A 14,911-nucleotide genomic window follows, 5' to 3' on the forward strand; every position below is an offset into this window, starting at 1 on the left:
GAGCGATGATGGATGACTGTATAGTCGAGACGTATGAGAGTCGGGGGTGCTGCGTGACGAAGGCGTGCGACGCCTGCAGCAGCAGCACGTCGTGGCGCAGCGGCGCGCCCGCGGCCAGCGCGCGCAGCACCTCCAGCCCCACCTGTGAGTGCGTGGGTGCACAGACTCACGGGTGCTGCGTGACGAAGGCGTGCGACGCCTGCAGCAGCAGCACGTCGTGGCGCAGCGGCGCGCCCGCGGCCAGCGCGCGCAGCACCTCCAGCCCCACCTGTGAGTGCGTGGGTGCACAGACTCACGGGTGCTGCGTGACGAAGGCGTGCGACGCCTGCAGGATGTTCTCCTCGGCGCCGTTGAGCAGCAGCAGCACGTCGTGGCGCAGCGGCGCGCCCGCGGCCAGCGCGCGCAGCACCTCCAGCCCCACCTGTGAGTGCGTGGGTGCACAGACTCACGGGTGCTGCGTGACGAAGGCGTGCGACGCGTGCAGGATGTTCTCCTCGGCGCCGTTGAGCAGCAGCAGCACGTCGTGGCGCAGCGGCGCGCCCGCGGCCAGCGCGCGCAGCACCTCCAGCCCCACCTGTGAGTGCGTGGGTGCACAGACTCACGGGTGCTGCGTGACGAAGGCGTGCGACGCCTGCAGGATGTTCTCCTCGGCGCCGTTGAGCAGCAGCAGCACGTCGTGGCGCAGCGGCGCGCCCGCGGCCAGCGCGCGCAGCACCTCCAGCCCCACCTGTGAGTGCGTGGGTGCACAGACTCACGGGTGCTGCGTGACGAAGGCGTGCGACGCCTGCAGGATGTTCTCCTCGGCGCCGTTGAGCAGCAGCAGCACGTCGTGGCGCAGCGGCGCGCCCGCGGCCAGCGCGCGCAGCACCTCCAGCCCCACCTGTGAGTGCGTGGGTGCACAGACTCACGGGTGCTGCGTGACGAAGGCGTGCGACGCCTGCAGGATGTTCTCCTCGGCGCCGTTGAGCAGCAGCAGCACGTCGTGGCGCAGCGGCGCGCCCGCGGCCAGCGCGCGCAGCACCTCCAGCCCCACCTGTGAGTGCGTGGGTGCACAGACTCACGGGTGCTGCGTGACGAAGGCGTGCGACGCCTGCAGGATGTTCTCCTCGGGGCCGTTGAGCAGCAGCAGCACGTCGTGGCGCAGCGGCGCGCCCGCGGCCAGCGCGCGCAGCACCTCCAGTCCCACCTGTGAGTGCGTGGGTGCACAGACTCACGGGTGCTGCGTGACGAAGGCGTGCGACGCCTGCAGGATGTTCTCCTCGGCGCCGTTGAGCAGCAGCAGCACGTCGTGGTGCAGCGGCGCGCCCGCGGCCAGCGCGCGCAGCACCTCCAGCCCCACCTGTGAGTGCGTGGGTGCACAGACTCACGGGTGCTGCGTGACGAAGGCGTGCGACGCCTGCAGGATGTTCTCCTCGGCGCCGTTGAGCAGCAGCAGCACGTCGTGGCGCAGCGGCGCGCCCGCGCCCAGCGCGCGCAGCACCTCCAGCCCCACCTGTGAGTGCGTGGGTGCACAGACTCACGGGTGCTGCGTGACGAAGGCGTGCGACGCCTGCAGGATGTTCTCCTCGGCGCCGTTGAGCAGCAGCAGCACGTCGTGGCGCAGCGGCGCGCCCGCGGCCAGCGCGCGCAGCACCTCCAGCCCCACCTGTGAGTGCGTGGGTGCACAGACTCACGGGTGCTGCGTGACGAAGGCGTGCGACGCCTGCAGGATGTTCTCCTCGGCGCCGTTGAGCAGCAGCAGCACGTCGTGGCGCAGCGGCGCGCCCGCGCCCAGCGCGCGCAGCACCTCCAGCCCCACCTGTGAGTGCGTGGGTGCACAGACTCACGGGTGCTGCGTGACGAAGGCGTGCGACGCCTGCAGGATGTTCTCCTCGGCGCCGTTGAGCAGCAGCAGCACGTCGTGGCGCAGCGGCGCGCCCGCGCCCAGCGCGCGCAGCACCTCCAGCCCCACCTGTGAGTGCGTGGGTGCACAGACTCACGGGTGCTGCGTGACGAAGGCGTGCGACGCCTGCAGGATGTTCTCCTCGGCGCCGTTGAGCAGCAGCAGCACGTCGTGGCGCAGCGGCGCGCCCGCGGCCAGCGCGCGCAGCACCTCCAGCCCCACCTGTGAGTGCGTGGGTGCACAGACTCACGGGTGCTGCGTGACGAAGGCGTGCGACGCCTGCAGGATGTTCTCCTCGGCGCCGTTGAGCAGCAGCAGCACGTCGTGGCGCAGCGGCGCGCCCGCGCCCAGCGCGCGCAGCACCTCCAGCCCCACCTGTGAGTGCGTGGGTGCACAGACTCACGGGTGCTGCGTGACGAAGGCGTGCGACGCCTGCAGGATGTTCTCCTCGGCGCCGTTGAGCAGCAGCAGCACGTCGTGGCGCAGCGGCGCGCCCGCGCCCAGCGCGCGCAGCACCTCCAGCCCCACCTGTGAGTGCGTGGGTGCACAGACTCACGGGTGCTGCGTGACGAAGGCGTGCGACGCCTGCAGGATGTTCTCCTCGGCGCCGTTGAGCAGCAGCAGCACGTCGTGGCGCAGCGGCGCGCCCGCGGCCAGCGCGCGCAGCACCTCCAGCCCCACCTGTGAGTGCGTGGGTGCACAGACTCACGGGTGCTGCGTGACGAAGGCGTGCGACGCCTGCAGGATGTTCTCCTCGGCGCCGTTGAGCAGCAGCAGCACGTCGTGGCGCAGCGGCGCGCCCGCGGCCAGCGCGCGCAGCACCTCCAGCCCCACCTGTGAGTGCGTGGGTGCACAGACTCACGGGTGCTGCGTGACGAAGGCGTGCGACGCCTGCAGGATGTTCTCCTCGGCGCTGTTGAGCAGCAGCAGCACGTCGTGGCGCAGCGGCGCGCCCGCGGCCAGCGCGCGCAGCACCTCCAGCCCCACCTGTGAGTGCGTGGGTGCACAGACTCACGGGTGCTGCGTGACGAAGGCGTGCGACGCCTGCAGGATGTTCTCCTCGGCGCCGTTGAGCAGCAGCAGCACGTCGTGGCGCAGCGGCGCGCCCGCGGCCAGCGCGCGCAGCACCTCCAGCCCCACCTGTGAGTGCGTGGGTGCACAGACTCACGGGTGCTGCGTGACGAAGGCGTGCGACGCCTGCAGGATGTTCTCCTCGGCGCCGTTGAGCAGCAGCAGCACGTCGTGGCGCAGCGGCGCGCCCGCGGCCAGCGCGCGCAGCACCTCCAGCCCCACCTGTGAGTGCGTGGGTGCACAGACTCACGGGTGCTGCGTGACGAAGGCGTGCGACGCCTGCAGGATGTTCTCCTCGGCGCCGTTGAGCAGCAGCAGCACGTCGTGGCGCAGCGGCGCGCCCGCGGCCAGCGCGCGCAGCACCTCCAGCCCCACCTGTGAGTGCGTGGGTGCACAGACTCACGGGTGCTGCGTGACGAAGGCGTGCGACGCCTGCAGCAGCAGCACGTCGTGGCGCAGCGGCGCGCCCGCGGCCAGCGCGCGCAGCACCTCCAGCCCCACCTGTGAGTGCGTGGGTGCACAGACTCACGGGTGCTGCGTGACAAAGGCGTGCGACGCCTGCAGGATGTTCTCCTCGGCGCCGTTGAGCAGCAGCAGCACGTCGTGGCGCAGCGGCGCGCCCGCGGCCAGCGCGCGCAGCACCTCCAGCCCCACCGCGCAGCCCGCCGCGTCATCACTGGCCCCTGCGCACACATCGCACTCAACCTACGCTCGACCGATTGTTTCACCCCACTTTCACACGACACAGACATGACTTTAGTTACTTGTTCAACAATATAGCAAAGTTCATTTTTAGGGTTCCGTACCTCAAAAGGAAAAACGGAACCCTTATAGGATCACTTTATTGTCTGTGTGTCTGTCTGTCCGTCTGTCCGTCCGTCCGTCTGTCCGTCCGTCCATCCGCCCGTCCGTCAGTCCGTTTGTCCGTCCGTCCGTCCGTCAGGACGTACAGGAATAAATATGAAAACCGCGAATTTATGGTTACATCATGAAAAAAAAAAAATTAAAATGTGTTTCAATTTTCAAAGTAAAATAACTATACCAAGTGGGGTAGGTATCATATGAAAGGGCTTTACCTGTACAACCGAAAACAGATTTTTATTTATTTTTATGTATAATAGTTTTTGATTTTTCGTGCAAAATGTCGAAAGAATACCCGAGTACGGAACCCTCGGTGAGCGAGTCCGACTCGCACTTGGCCGGTTTTTAATTATTGAAAGTCAATAGTTTAAATAATAAAATAGAGAATTTATGAAACAAAATGTTGGCGAACTAAAATAGGCGTAGAAGATTTCGAACTTTTCTTGAGACAATCCTTTTTCTCATTGAGTGAGCAAAAACGACTTTTGCTCCCTGGTTTTAGGCAGCAAAAGCGCCCTTTCTGAGCTAGTGAGGTGAAAAATAATGTCCTCTGTTAATCTTTTGTGTGTTGTGTTAATCTTTTTCGTGTTACAAACGAGACGATGATGTTTGTTATAGCATGGATAAGTTCATAACGACGAAATGTTAAACACGACGAAAGAACAGATGGGCATCTAGGCAACTCTCTAATTTATTCACTCATATTTGCGTCGAATAGAGACTCAAATTATTACTGTAGTTTACTTTAGTCGTACAGCACGACGCGACGGTAGGTAGGCAGGTAGGTATGTAAATTAACCGAAACTCATGGACCGAAACGTTCATCGTTACGGTAATCGTCATTACCTACACGCGGAAAACTCCAAACCTCTACATTGAATAGTTCTCAATGTCGCTCCAGCGGAAGGCAAACACAGCTAAGTTCCCAATATTGAACTCGTTCATCGGTACAAACAATGAGATGCCAACTGAGGTGACGAATTGACGGAGTAGCTGGCAGCTGCGCCACACCGCGCTTGTTACATATCGAAGGCGTGAGTCCAGCGCGCCGTCCGCAAGATTCACCTCGTCGTCACACGCGACTCCAACTAACTGGGACCAATTTACGTTTTAGTTAGGTTAGGTTGATTATGACTAATACTCCCCTTTCCCCTCCAATTAAGCGTAGAGCTTGTGCCAGGAGTGGACGACAATAGTGCAACGGGTGGGGTTTCATTGAACCGCCGACCTTTCGGAATTCAGTTTGCTCCTCAACCGTTGAGCTATCGAGGTTTTATGTCGTTATAATGTAACAGTCTGCATCTGACATTGATGCTGAAGTTAGGTTAGGTTAAAATGTAAGCATTTTAGAACTTTAGTAAAATTCCATCTTCGTTTCCTTCAAAAATCCTTGTGGCTGCCGCGTACGTAACTCGCTAATATAGTAACTAACAAATTGTGAACTACGAAATCATGGCTGAAGAGTGAGGCTCACGCGTTGCTGCGCCCGCGCCGGTGCCAATTAACTCTCGTTAGGAGCGCCACATCTAATAGCGATCTAACTGGTTATTGGGTACGTTAAACTAATTTAATTTGAATAGGGGCCTGAGATTTTAACCATTCAAAGAGTTTTAAACTATACATCACTCGCTTCAACGGTGAAGAAAAACATCGCGAGGAAACCTGCTCGCCTGAGAGTTCTCCGTGTTACTATACCTGTGGGTATACCGGGGACCATCATCCCAGATCAGAGATAAGCTATTCTTGACTAGCTGATGCCCGCAGCTTCGCCCGTGTGGATTTAGGTTTCTAAAAATCCCGTGGGAACTTTTGATTTCCCAGGACAAATGTAGCCTGTCCGTAATAGCCCGTCCCCGGGGTGCAACGTGTTTCTGTACCACGTAAAAACATTTAAATGGATGATCCTTTAAAAATCCTGAGGGATCACCAGTATTTAGAAATGCAACTCCTTACAGCATCAGCGTTGAGGAGTTGGGTCCTCGAGGTCAAGGGCAAAGTCTATACTTGGTATAATTACCTTCAATATCAATCAATTTATAACCGACAGTTTCTAAATCCCATCAGTTTCGGTGGTCAGGTCCCCTGCAGCATCAGGATTGAGGAGTTGGAATCCAAATGTATGAAACAATCTCGCAAAGTTCCTTTATCGATTTAAAAAAAAAATACGCAAATCGGTTCAGAAATCTCGGAGATTTCGGTGTACATAGGTAGAAAAAAAACAACACCCTTTTTAAAAGTCGGTTAAAAAAGTAGCCTATATTACTCCCTGGTCAATCCTCTACTCGTCTGTGAGAATCCCGTCAAAATCGGTTCAGCCGTTCCGAAGATTAGCCCGTTCAAACAGACAAATTGAAGGGTCTGTCTGTAATTTCGAAATAATTATTAAGCTCATATGGTTATTTGAATTTTGAACGTTGAACGATACCATAACTGAATCACACGTTTTTAAAATCTTGTCTGTCTGTCTGTCTGTTTGGATGGGCTAATCTTCGGAACGGCTGAACCGATTTTCACGGGATTTTCACAGACAAGTAGAGGATTGACTAGGGAGTAACAAAGGCTACTTTTTTAATCAACTATCAAAAAGGAAGTTGTGTGTGTTTCTATCTATGTCAACCGAAACCTCCGACATTTCTGAACCGATTTGCGTAATTTTTTTTTAATCGACAAAGGAACTTTGCAACATTGTTTCACAAAAAATGTCGATTCCAACTCCTCAATCCTGATGCTGCAGGGGACCTCACCACCGAAACTGATAGGATTTAGAAACTGTCGGTTATAAATTGATTGATATTGAAGGTATCTATACCAAGTATAGACTTTGTCCTTGACCTCGAGGACCCAACTCCTTAACTCTGATGCTGATTTTTAAAGGAAAATAAAATAAAAAACAGACGATCGTCTAAATCATTTTACGTGCTACAGAAACACGTTGCATTCCGGGGACGGGCTATTACGGAGAGGCTACTTTTGTCTTGGGAAATCAAAAGTTCCACGGGATTTTTAGAAACCTAAATCCACGCGGGCGAAGCTGCGGGCATCAGCTAGTATTTTTATACAATAAAATAATATCATACTTTAAACGCATTGCTATAAATTTTCTATTTTCATAAAAAATGATGGGTTAGTTGTGTAATGGTTAGGCCGAGGCTGCGTGTCGATCGAATTAATCTCGTCCACCTTGACTCCGCGCGGTGCGGGGTGCAGCGGGTGATTCCCCGCTCGCCCGGAGCGCGCGTCGCGGTCGCCTGCGGGCGCGACATTGTGAGGGAAGATGGTTAAGCGATGCATATCTACTTTTGGCAATTTTCTGCCCTTATTTTTGGTAAAAACGATTTTTTACAAAAACTTGACAAATGAATTGTTTTTTTAGATACGCGTAAGAAGGGCAACATTAGGCCCCGACACACACGAGGCGGCTGGGACTTGTGATACAAGGAACTGAATGAACTGTTCGCACGCGTCGTCGTGCTTCGTCCAGCGCCGGCTGACAAGAGGCCGAGCCACAGTTGTTCCTGCTCCGTGTACACTAATCTCTCTTAACTTTCAGGCTGACGCTTATTCTGTCTACGGTGATCGCAAAACGAGCGGTCGATCTGAAGTTGCAACGAGGTAGTCTGCGCAGAGCCAAAGTATGAGATGCGCCGCCACGCACCTCGTGTTCAGATTGGACTATTCGTTTTGAGCGAGGATGACTAGCTCGCCGTAGTCTACAGTCCACAGTCCCTATCTCGGTATACTAGCTGAAAAGATACGCTCGTAGATGTCTTTGCAGTCGCACACCATCTCCTCTGCGTAATGCGACGTGACGTGCTTCACACAGTTCCTCGTATCGCTGCGAGTGTCGCCGGTCAGCGCGCGCGGACAGCGGCGAGCGACGTATAGAATGCTCGCTCACCCGGGCTGTCGGGCACGGTGTCGAAGTGGCAGTTGAGCAGCAGCGCGCGCCGCGCCGCGCCGCCGCGCCCGCCCGCGCCGCGCACGCGCACCACCACGCTCTGCACGTCGCGGTAGACGTTGCTCATGCCTGCGCGGGAAAACCAACACTGTCACAGGTCAAATCACACAGAGTTGAGTCAGAGCTGAACATTTGTATCGAACCTCGATTTCCGGCATATCTAGTTTAGGTACCCGGTCGGCGGGAGACCACGTTTCTAGTGGAGGTGGAGAACAATTTTTGGCCATAGTGCTGAATGACTGAATTTAGAAAAATTATTTCCGAATTGATCGATAACAAATTAGAAAATCAAGTAGAGGGATCGAGTACTGGAAGCGTAGGTCTCTCACCATCGAGGAAGGTGAGCGAGAAGGCGCCGCTGGCCGTGAACACGTCGTAGTCGACGCGATTGTGCGGCGACGCTTGCGCCGCCAGCGCGCGCGCCGCCGCCACCAGCACGCGCACGGCCGCCACCTCGTTCTCGTAGCTACTCGCCACCTGCGTGGAAGCGTAGGGCTCTCACCGTCGAGGAAGGTGAGCGAGAAGGCGCCGCTGGCCGTGAACACGTCGTAGTCGACGCGGTTGTGCGGCGACGCCTGCGCCGCCAGCGCGCGCGCCGCCGCCACCAGCACGCGCACGGCCGCCACCTCGTTCTCGTAGCTACTCGCCACCTGCGTGGAAGCGTAGGGCTCTCACCGTCGAGGAAGGTGAGCGAGAAGGCGCCGCTGGCCGTGAACACGTCGTAGTCGACGCGGTTGTGCGGCGACGCCTGCGCCGCCAGCGCGCGCGCCGCCGCCACCAGCACGCGCACGGCCGCCACCTCGTTCTCGTAGCTACTCGCCACCTGCGTGGAAGCGTAGGGCTCTCACCGTCGAGGAAGGTGAGCGAGAAGGCGCCGCTGGCCGTGAACACGTCGTAGTCGACGCGGTTGTGCGGCGACGCCTGCGCCGCCAGCGCGCGCGCCGCCGCCACCAGCACGCGCACGGCCGCCACCTCGTTCTCGTAGCTACTCGCCACCTGCGTGGAAGCGTAGGGCTCTCACCGTCGAGGAAGGTGAGCGAGAAGGCGCCGCTGGCCGTGAACACGTCGTTGTCGACGCGGTTGTGCGGCGACGCCTGCGCCGCCAGCGCGCGCGCCGCCGCCACCAGCACGCGCACGGCCGCCACCTCGTTCTCGTAGCTACTCGCCACCTGCGTGGAAGCGTAGGGCTCTCACCGTCGAGGAAGGTGAGCGAGAAGGCGCCGCTGGCCGTGAACACGTCGTAGTCGACGCGGTTGTGCGGCGACGCCTGCGCCGCCAGCGCGCGCGCCGCCGCCACCAGCACGCGCACGGCCGCCACCTCGTTCTCGTAGCTACTCGCCACCTGCGTGGAAGCGTAGGGCTCTCACCGTCGAGGAAGGTGAGCGAGAAGGCGCCGCTGGCCGTGAACACGTCGTAGTCGACGCGGTTGTGCGGCGACGCCTGCGCCGCCAGCAAGCGCGCCGCCGCCACCAGCACGCGCACGGCCGCCACCTCGTTCTCGTAGCTACTCGCCACCTGCGTGGAAGCGTAGGGCTCTCACCGTCGAGGAAGGTGAGCGAGAAGGCGCCGCTGGCCGTGAACACGTCGTAGTCGACGCGGTTGTGCGGCGACGCCTGCGCCGCCAGCGCGCGCGCCGCCGCCACCAGCACGCGCACGGCCGCCACCTCGTTCTCGTAGCTACTCGCCACCTGCGTGGAAGCGTAGGGCTCTCACCGTCGAGGAAGGTGAGCGAGAAGGCGCCGCTGGCCGTGAACACGTCGTAGTCGACGCGGTTGTGCGGCGACGCCTGCGCCGCCAGCGCGCGCGCCGCCGCCACCAGCACGCGCACGGCCGCCACCTCGTTCTCGTAGCTACTCGCCACCTGCGTGGAAGCGTAGGGCTCTCACCGTCGAGGAAGGTGAGCGAGAAGGCGCCGCTGGCCGTGAACACGTCGTAGTCGACGCGGTTGTGCGGCGACGCCTGCGCCGCCAGCGCGCGCGCCGCCGCCACCAGCACGCGCACGGCCGCCACCTCGTTCTCGTAGCTGCCCGCCACCTGCGTGGAAGCGTAGGGCTCTCACCAACAAGATTCTAGGTCAACGGGAAGTACGCTATAGGTTTTCTTGACAGACACAACGGACAGACAGACGGATGGACGGATGGACAACAAAGTGATCCTATAAGAGATCCTGTTTTTCCTTTTGAGGTATGAAACCCTTATTAATTACTAGCTGACGCCCGCGACTTCGTCCGCGTGGATTTAGTTTTTTCGAAATCCCGTGGGAACTCTTTGGTTTTTCGGGATGAAAAGTAGCCTATGTGCTAATCCAGGATATTATCTATCTCCATTCCGAATTTCAGCCAAATCCGTCCAGTAGATTTTGCGTGAAGGAGTAACAAACATACACACACACACACATACAAACTTTCGCCTTTATAATATTAGTGTGATCTGTGAAAATTTATTGTTTCTCGTGGGTTAGGTATATATGGGTAAGTATAGGTTCTTCAGTCTTCCATGCTAAAAGAGTAGTGTGATGAACGACGACCCCTAGGATCAAAGCTAATATGGTTACCCGAGGGCCGATGGACGTGATGTTGACGAGATGCTCGTGTGCGATCTGCGCGATGAAGTGCTCCGGCGGCGCCGTGCGGTCCAGCGCGGCCGGCAGGCGCCGGTCCGCCAGCGCGGCCACCAGCAGCGTCAGCGCCGTGGCCAGCGCGGCGCCCAGCAGCCATCGCAGCGGCACCACGCCCGCCGCCCGCACATTCTCTTTCACTAGCTCCGGCGCCCGCTGCGCACACGCAACCCTGTCGTTACACCGAGCGCGCAGGCCGATCCAAGCTGACCGACAATGCCTCAACAATTGGTGCCTCTAACCCCTTTTTGACGCACTTGTTGTGTTGCAGTGAACTAGATGATTCCTACGTCTTCTTCCGCGCAGATGTAGGTTTTTCGAAACTCCCCTGGGAACTCTTCAATTTTTTAAGACAAAATCGGCTAACGGTTGAGCCGAAAAGCTAGTCGACAGATACACTTGCATTATAATATTAAAGTAATATTATGGATTTATTTTTTAATTTTAAAATAAATGCATAGTGAGCATTCATTGATCCCAATTTCTAGTGCACTGGGATAAAACATTGTATGCAAAGGTGGCCTTATCAGAGCAACCTCCACCAGTCAACCTTTGGTAAAAGGAGAAACTAGGTATCTACATTATGAGTATCTCATATAACTTTTCTCAAAATATCTTTCAGCATGAAATAATAATTATTATTTTTTAATACAATTACATAGCCAGTAGTTTCTTTTTGCAGTAAACATGTCAAAAAAGACATTGATGAGAAATAGTATATTTCATTACAAGTGTGGAAAGGCTGTCATTGCAAAGAGTTCCGACAAGTTGCAATGACAGTTCCGCACGTGTACTGAACGACTATTTTTAATACAGTTGCGAAAAAATGAAGCAATTTAACAAAATAATAAAAACACAATAAACTCAACTAACTTAATTTAAAACAACTTTACTGTTAACTAGCCGATGCCCGCGACTTCGCCCGTGTGGATTTAGGTTTTTCAAAATCCTGTGGGAACTCTTTGATTTTCCGGGACAAAAAGTAGCCTATGAGCTAATCCAGGATATTATCTATCTCCATTCCAAATTTCAGCCAAATCCGTCCAGTAGTTTTTGTAGTCCAGTAGTTCCGTCCATACAAACTTTCGCCTTTATAATATTAGTGTGATGTGATAGATAGATAAAAACTAGGGTCGAAATTACTCATTTTGTGCAACAAACAACTAAACTCGCAAAGAAAATTTCTGAAAAATGGTGCCAACCGTAGAATATAAGCAGAGTTTTTTTTTCTTCACCCATTCTGGTAGGCAAAGGGAACTATGCCCATACAGCCAAGTCTTCAGTAGAAGTTTTTTAGATATGAAATGAAAATGAAATTTAATGAGATGAAATGAAATGAAACCTAACCAAACTCATTCAATCAAATCATTAAATCTGATATTGAAACAAATTAGTAGCTTCTTTTTAGAAATATACGTATTTGCATGAATAATAAAAACTTCTATGAATTTTTTAGTAAAAACGTCATGGTTGGTTTTTCTTTTTATTAGACATTATTTTGACAGTTGAGAAAAGAGATCGCACGAGTGCGGGAAAGGTAAAAAAAAAGCAGGAGTATGTAATAGCCCACATCCATCCCGAACGCTATACGTCCCTGCAATACGACCATTTTTGAGCAACTGTATTAAAAAATAAATATCCTATTTACTCTTGACATTATGAAGTGGCTTGTAAAACAAACTGCCACTGAGCATGAACTACAACCACACAAAACATCTGAACTTTGGACTTATATTCTACAAAACCAGTTTTTTATTAGCTTACTGCAAAAACCGTAGAAACGAAGATATCAAATTGTTATGTTGCGTTGCCGATATGAACACTCATCATCATCATCAGCCCGTGGACAGCCACTGTTGGACGTAGGCCTTCAGAGCGCCACTACACCCGCTCCTCAGCCTTCCACTATGGGAATACTGTTTCAGCTCAAATATTAAGCAGTTTCTTACTTTTAAAACTTAACAAAATTCTTCTTTAAAGGGAAATAAAATACCTGCATCGCATGAATATCTACAGAACGACGGATCAACAAATTGCCGCAATACTCCAATAATGCAGTTTCAATCTCACATCAATAACAAAAACACTGATAAGTTTAACAAGAAATTCAGATTAATGTAAATATTCAGAAGTTCTCATCATTTTACCGATATATTTTTTTACAATTACTTATCATATTTTTTTATTCAACGCAAATTCATGTGTATCTGCAAATAAATAATCGTCGTTATTTTTGTATCTAAAAATTGAATTAGAATTCACTTCACACATCAAACTCAAGTCAAAAACTAGTCAAAGAGTACCTATGTAATCACTTCCCTACGAAACTAGTGATCAAAGAGTATGTAATCACCATAGACGTACAATTTTCGCTTGTTTGTAGCAATTTGTAACAATTAAACTCAACTATACAAGTATGGACCCCGTCTGTACCGGTGCTCGCCAACAACATAGTTACGCACGGCACCCCCATAGAACGCTTTCCAGTCAGTTTTAACAAAAAAACACACCAAAAAGGCAGAGCACGCCTGCCAGCTAACACCAACACAGACGAAGTCCTGATTACCAGTTTACCAGTGATTACAAAACTGTTAGGTACTGAAAACCAGAAAACCACAGAATACATTTAAGTTTATGATTTTACATACCTACAGATACCTACCTACTGAAAACACACCCAGACCAATACTTAGGTAGCCTATGATTAGTGTGACTGACATAGAGGACGAGAACAAGCTTGCCTTATCTTGCCTCGATTAGGATTCATAAATATTTGAGACTCCTTGTCCTTTGCATGCATTACAAAGTACTCTTGTACTGTGTGATCTGCTCTCTGATTACCTGTGCTGATTACCTACTTTGCTGCTTTGCTGCTGTGACTTGCGAGTGAAAAATTCTACAATATTATAAAATTCTACATAATTAGAATCCTGAGTGCAGTGAGGGATTCAAAGGCGCAAGAAACAAAAAACTTTGCTATCGTCCGATATTTAATATTGTCAATAGCGAAAAATACAAATTTTAAACATTTGTCACTGTCCAAAGAGTATAATATAAACACTACGGTCACTGTCACAGTTGATTGAATATATTTTTGACTCTGTGTCGTCAAACTCATGATTTACACTCACGTCGGACTTCGTCTGTCTTAGCGTTTGCTTGCGCGCGTGTTGTGCCCAGAGACATGCTACCTAAACAAGATTGTGCACTGAGACACCAAAAACGAGCCTATTGAGATAGCGCTAAATTGGATTGTGTCCCTTTCTATTAGGGTGACAACACGATTTGATAATGTAAGACATTTGACGGATTATATGAGAATAGGAGAGGATGAATCATCATGATAACCCATCGCCGCTCACTACTGAGCACGGGTCTCTTCTCAGAATGATAAAGGTTTAGGCCATAGTCTGCCGCGCTGTAGTTATAAAAGTAGAGAAATTCAATTTTTTTTTGTTCTGCGAAAAAGTACCAGTCATGTTAAGTATGGGTACCTATAATATAGGTAAGTAAAATTATTTTGTATAATCTGGTGCATGTGTTTAGGTCCTAAACAGTTTTAGGAAGTTCGTAAGCAAGCAAGTTTTGGGAAAATTGATGGTACAGCGTTTCTTTTTAAAAAAAAATTCAGTGCACACGAAGCCGTAGCAAAATCTTCCGCTTTAAAATGCATTCCGTAAACTGCCGAATATTTGGTGATATTACCTGGAACGACAGCGATCCATTTTTGCCTTAAGTCTTCATTTTTGAGAAATCTATCGTACAGAAAAAAACACTTCCATTAAACAATCAAATTATGGTTACCTTACTACTTCTGTATAGTATAGTACAGAATGTTCGCCATATTGTTTTGCTTGACACCCAGTGTTGTCATCCTATTAATTTAAAAAAATATTTATAATACTTTTTAAACTAAATGATATTTTAATGACATTATAAAATAAAGATAACAGTATGAAAATTACTGCGAAAACAAAAGAAAGTAATCTTGTTGTTTGAAATTAAATAAACAATGAATAAGAACTTTGTGAGCTACATCATAATTCGTACCATAGAAAATATTTTTTTATGCTTGCAATCCATTAGACAGTGACACACTCCAATTTATAGACCTCTCGCTCGGCTCGTTTTTCCGCTTAGCATAATTGTATTAGAAATTGGACTTTATGCTAATGCAACAGAGTTTATATTTGCAGGGAATTAAAGCTGAAGTGCACAATCATGTTTAGGTAGCACGTCTCTGGTTGTGCCTTTTTGGAGTGTTTTTTTTTTTGTTAAAAGTGACCGGTTTTTGTGTTTCACTGGTGTTTTTTGGTGCTGGAACCATGCTGGAACTAACTGGCAAGCGCTCAAGGAGGTGCCGCGTGTATGCTGGCGAGCGCTGGCACAGACGAAGTCCATACTTATATGTATATAGTTTCCCTTAACTTGTAAATAACTACAAACTTGACATTGGCTAATCTTTGTAAAGCCAGACGAGAGAAAAAAAAAATACACTCACGATGTCAAACTCCAACTTGTC

At 52.1% G+C, this 14,911-nt stretch overlaps 1 protein-coding gene across 2 annotated transcripts in view; it reads right to left on the bottom strand.

Annotated features, from left to right (window-relative positions):
* LOC123875375 (endoplasmic reticulum metallopeptidase 1-like) overlaps positions 1-12,672 on the bottom strand; it is a 28,100-nt gene extending 15,428 nt beyond the window's left edge. Inside the window, exons 1-5 of one of the 2 annotated variants that reach the window (XM_045921160.1) lie at positions 12,383-12,672; positions 10,327-10,545; positions 9,659-9,806; positions 7,713-7,841; positions 3,483-3,636 (exon numbers count right to left, since the gene is read on the bottom strand). In XM_045921160.1, the coding sequence (XP_045777116.1) occupies positions 3,483-3,636; positions 7,713-7,841; positions 9,659-9,806; positions 10,327-10,545; positions 12,383-12,388 (656 nt within the window). In that variant the 5' untranslated portion in view covers positions 12,389-12,672. Of the gene's footprint in view, positions 1-3,482; positions 3,637-7,712; positions 7,842-8,274; positions 8,827-9,658; positions 9,807-10,326; positions 10,546-12,382 lie in introns of those variants that run through there. The other variant, XM_045921159.1, reaches the window with a different exon arrangement.
* Positions 12,673-14,911: the final 2,239 nt, after the last annotated feature.

Source organism: Maniola jurtina, chromosome 20 (genome assembly GCF_905333055.1).
Source record: "Maniola jurtina chromosome 20, ilManJurt1.1, whole genome shotgun sequence".
In the NCBI taxonomy this organism is placed as follows: Eukaryota; Metazoa; Arthropoda; class Insecta; order Lepidoptera; family Nymphalidae; genus Maniola; species Maniola jurtina.